The 5,225-nt window shown below is 47.5% G+C and overlaps 1 protein-coding gene across 1 annotated transcript in view; it reads left to right on the top strand.

Moving 5' to 3' along the window:
* The first annotated feature begins 507 nt into the window (after positions 1-507).
* Positions 508-5,225, top strand: part of LOC143291954 (tryparedoxin-like) — a 6,676-nt gene continuing 1,958 nt past the window's right edge. Inside the window, exons 1-2 of the mRNA XM_076602104.1 lie at positions 508-955; positions 3,426-3,616. Coding sequence (XP_076458219.1) covers positions 844-955; positions 3,426-3,616 — 303 coding nt within the window. The 5' untranslated portion in view covers positions 508-843. The remainder of the gene's footprint in view (positions 956-3,425; positions 3,617-5,225) is intronic.

Here is a 5,225-nt window from a genome sequence, read left to right on the forward strand (position 1 = left end):
TCGTTCTCTCTCTCTCTGTGGGGATGGGATATATGGAAGGTGGAAGTGTGAGCCCGGCTGGCGATGATCAATCGACTAAACATAATCAATCGGGCCGCGTTTGTCAGTGCGTGCATTCATTTGTACACAGCACGCGTCAAGTACAGGCAGGCCTTCAGCCGCTGTACAAACAAGCAACCCACGAGCCTGTACAGCTCAGAAAACTGAGCTGTTGACGCCACCTCTCCCCAGTTGTGTATTTTCTCATTCGTCATTCGGCAGTAAAATCCACATCATCTCAAGCGGAACACTGTACGTGGCAGTTTGAAACCAGTATCCGCCCATTTGCCTGAAAATGGGGCTGACGTGAATAAGGAAGGTCACAGTTTGTCATGCGTGTGTGGGTGTGGGTGGAGTTGGGAGGGACGGATAGGACTGAGGGGTGCGGTATTCATGGGGGAGATAAATTCTGCGCTGCTGCAGGAGGGATGGGACAGAGGGGGTGGGTGGGCGGATATATAGCTTTCAGATTTTTCCCCCCTTCAGTCGAGACGCACACAACATTTAGGTCGCCAAACACGAAACGTCCCACCGTTCATTTATATATTCGAGACGGGAGTGCTTGATGTGTCAGTGTGTGTGTGCGCGATAGACCTTACACTTGTGAATAATCTGGTAGGCAGATGACAGCATAATACATTATAGTGTCGAGTCACTTGTGGCGTGGTGGGATACTGAGGGATTACATATATAGATCGACGGAACGAGTCTGGCCAGTGTGACCGACAGAACCGGCCGATAGAAGGCTCACCTGTACCGGTACAAAAACTGTTGGGTTGGAACTGTTGAAACTCAGTAGGACTGATGGCAAACCTGAGAGAAATTTTGGCGAACGCTACAGACGGTAAAACTGTCCTGGATAAAAATGGCGCTGAGGTGTCAGTGGATCGGTTGACAGGGGACGGCTGTGTTATTGGTAAGTATAGGTTCGAATCTGTTATTGGTGCGGGGGTATAATGTGGAAGTTTAGTTGGTGTGGAAGCCGACCCCATCCGTCGGATGTGTAAAAGTGGTCAGTTTTGGTCTGGGAACCTCATGCAGTGCTGACCGTCTGCGCGTGCGCGCGCCGGCGCTTCAGTGTGTGTCATTGTGTGTGTGTGTGTGTGTGTGTGTGTGTGTGTCCGTCACAATGTGTGTGTCAATGTGTGTCAGTGTGTGCCGGTGTGTGTGTGTGTGTGTGTGTGTGTGTGTGTGTGCCGTGACATGTATGCCAGTGCGTGTGTCCGTGCGTGTGTGTATGTGTGTGTGTGACGGTGTGTGTGTGTGTGTGTATGTGTGTGTGTGTGTGTGTCACGGTGTGTGTGTGTGCGTGCGTGTGTGTGTTATGCGGTGTGACAGTGTGTGTGTGTCAGTGTGTGTGCTGGTCTGTGTGTGTGTGTGTGTGTGTGTGTGTGTGTGTGTGTGTGTGTGTGTGTGTGTGTGTGTGAGTGTCACTGAGTGTGTGTGTGTGTGTGGGTGGGTGTGTGTGTGTATGTGTGTGTGTGTGTGTGTGTGTGCTTGAAGGAGAGGAGAAACGCACAAAATGGGGGAATGCAAGAGATCAAGATATAGACTGTTACCTTTGTATGAAATAAATCAGTAATTGCCGTCTCTGAGTTGATATACGATAGCAACGTGCGCGCGCGTGTGCCAGTCAGTGTGTGTCACTGTCTGTATCTATTTTTTACTTGAGACTAAGACTATACACTTAGTTGGCGAAACTCTTCACCAACACAGTGACAATCATAAGGAGTTCGTTTTGAAAGTGCCTAAGTGGAAGAAAGGTGGCAGAATGGTTAAAGATGCTCGTCTGCCAATACAGAGTCCCTGAGGGTCTGGGTTCGAATCCCCGGCCGGCCGGGCGCTCTCGCCCTTTGTCCCAAGTTTGACTGGAAAATCGAACTGAGCATCTAGTCGAGTCGTTCGGACTGAGACGAGTAAACGCCGGCGGCCGGAGGTCCCGCCCGTGCCAGTGTGCAGCACGCACTTGGCGCACTGAAAAAGAACCCATGGCAACGAGAGTCTTGTCCTCATACAAAATTCTGTAGAAGAAATCTACTCGGACAGGTACACAGCTGAGTGTGTGTGTGTGTGTGTGTGTGTGTGTGTGTGTGTGTGTGTGTGTGTGTGTATGCACGCACTCAAGGCCTCACAAAGCGCGTTGGGTTGTGCTGCTGGTCAGGGATCTGTTAACTGAAGCAGCATGTGGTGTAGCGTATATGGATTTGTCCGAATGCAGTCAGTGAACGCCGGTGACGCCTCCTTGAGAAACTGAAGCAGAACTTAAGTGAGTAGGCTAATGGTATTGTATCGTATTGTAACCTGTTGGCTTTCTACCGTAAGGCCATTTATTTTGTTCAGTACTTAGGCGGTCGTTGTTCAAGGGAGTGGACTCAGTCAACAGTCACAAAGTCAATAACCCTATTTATAGCCCGCACACACAAACCAAGGGAGAAAAACCCACCAGTCAACCGCAGGTGTCGGAACCCAAAAGATTCTCCCCGCCCACACTGTCCCCTCCGGACACTAAATTGGCCCAGTCAAAGGCGTGTACCATCGTTACTTTGGGGGTGGGGGGTGGGGGGGGGGGCAATATTTGGTCTTTACGGTGTGCTTCTGGTTGTCAGATCTATCTGGATCACATACATAGGAAGGTTACTGTCCGTCTAGGGACCGGCCGTGGGCGTTCGGCCGGGCAGAAATCGGACTACTGACAGAAGCAAAACGACGGAACTGACGGTCCGGCCAATCCCCCGCTGTGACCTCAGTGACCGTCACTTACGATCGCGTTATTCTGTCTTTACTACAAGTTGCTATTCCTGATACTGTTGCCTGGTTTATAGGCTTCAGCGATGGTACGTTTCAACATATATAACTATAGGCTATATATATGCATGAATATAGTAATACTATAGATAACATATCTATAACTGTATAAATTCTATAGTATATAATATAATATATATATATATATATATATATATATATAGAGAGAGAGAGAGAGAGAGAGAGAGAGAGAGATGTGTGTGTGTGTGTGTGTGTGTGTGTGTGTGTGTGTGTGTGTGTACACGTATGACTGATTGATTTGAGTTGTACACAATATACTGGTATTGTTATAGTCTTTATTGTTATTGATTTTAACCCTTTCACCGCCAAGCTCGCATTTATGCACAGGCGTGGTAGAGGACCCATGTCACTGAAAGGTAACCATTCATTGGTCTGTTATCCATGAACCTACTGCTCTTAATGTTCGGTGGTAGGATAGACCATGATTATTTTCTATACATCGCAGGGAGAATCCCCAGCTATTCTTAACCACTGTCTTTTCTGTGTTTATACCACAAGGGAATTTTGTACTCTAAACTGACTGGCGGTGAAAGGGTTAATGGTGTTTATCTCCGATGCAGGTTTCTACTTCTCCGGCGCGTGGTGCGGACCCTGCCGCTACTTCACGCCCATGCTGATTGACTGGTATGAGAAGCTGAAGCCAGACAACCATGACATCATCTACGTCAACTCCGATGAGAACCAGGAGAGCTACCAGAGATACTACAACACCATGCCATGGCTGACCGCTGGCTACGACTCCGAACTGAGAGTGAGTTTCAGTTTCAGATCCTGTTTCAGTTAGTTTCAGGGGGGAGTTGGGGTGTCAACAAGAACTCAGTCAAGGAGCTGGAGTGTGTCTATTGTGACCGAGAGACAGAGAGAGGGAGAGGTGAGGGGGATGGGGTAGGGGGGCGAGGGAGATAGAGAAGACCGAGAGAGAGAGAGAGAGAGAGAGAGAGAGACAGGGAGAGATGGATGGGGAGAGGGGGTGGGGGAGGGAGATAGAGAAGACCGAGAGACAGAGAGAGATGGGTGGGGGGAGGGGGAGGGAGAAAGAGGCTGAGAAAATTGTGTATTGTCAAGGCTTACTAAGAGCCGAGAGAGCGTTTATTAGTTTGAGGAGAAGAGACTATGAGAGAGACAGACAGACAAACAGACAGCGACGGAGAGAGACAGTGAGAGAGTGAGAGATAGGGACAGAGAGAGACGGAGACTGAGAGAGCCCGACTTCGTGTGATTATACATTCAGCCATCAGTGGTCCCTCGAGAATGGAGGAAGTGGACAAGCGATCATATCACAGCCATATGGAAATGCCATGTCATTTATTAGAGAGAGACAGAGACAGACAGACAGCCAGACAGACGGATAAACAGATGGAAAACAGATAGACCCATATGCCAGAGAGAGAGAGAGAGAGAGAGAGAGAGAGAGAGAGAGAGAGAGAGTCCAAATCCGATTCATTTATTCATTCAGCCATGGTCTCTCATGAAGGGAGTAAAGTGGACAAATGATATTACATGCCAGAGAGAGAGAGAGAGAGAGAGAGAGAGACGCACGCACGCACACACACACACACACACACACACACACACACACACACACACACACACACACACACACACACACACACACACACACAGACAAAGAGAACAATGCTGTATGACACAGGAAGACGGAAATGAATAGAAGCACAATATGCGTGCTTTTATTTCCTCTGTCACGAAGCCAATACGAAATGAGACACAATCAGGAAATTTTGAATAGCTTTGAACATTACATACATATTTATCGTTTTCTACACATCGAAAAAAAGGCAGACGCATTTATTATGTATATATATATATATATACACACAGCTTTACAATGATGACATAAATTTGTCGGAAGAAAAATGCACGTCTGTTGAAGGGCACAAATCATAATCATCATTAAAATGATAAAACTGATGCAGAAATGGTGGCCGTGGAATTAGCTGGTTGGATCCGTAGATCGAAAGATAGACACTGCTACATCTTGTTACTTCTGCTGCTGCTGACACACACACACCACAAAACACACACACACACACACACACACACACACACACACACGTGTACGCTAATAGTGTTATTGGGATATTTAAGTTAAAATTCACTGCCGGTCAGTGAGTCCAGTCCTTTGTAGGTCTTCCTTTTCCACTATTCTGTCACCGCTTCAGTCATCCCACCATCTCTTCCCATGCATCCACTCCCCCATCTCCCATGCGCACGTGCACACATGTTTTGGGGTGGTTTGTGTGTGTGTGTGTGTGTGTGTGTTGTTGTTGTTTTGTTGTTGTTGTTTTGTGAGGGTAGGGGATGAGGGTTTTTTGGTGTTTTTTTTATTATTTTTTATTTTT

This window comes from Babylonia areolata, chromosome 18 (assembly GCF_041734735.1).
Source record: "Babylonia areolata isolate BAREFJ2019XMU chromosome 18, ASM4173473v1, whole genome shotgun sequence".
In the NCBI taxonomy this organism is placed as follows: domain Eukaryota; kingdom Metazoa; phylum Mollusca; class Gastropoda; order Neogastropoda; family Buccinidae; genus Babylonia; species Babylonia areolata.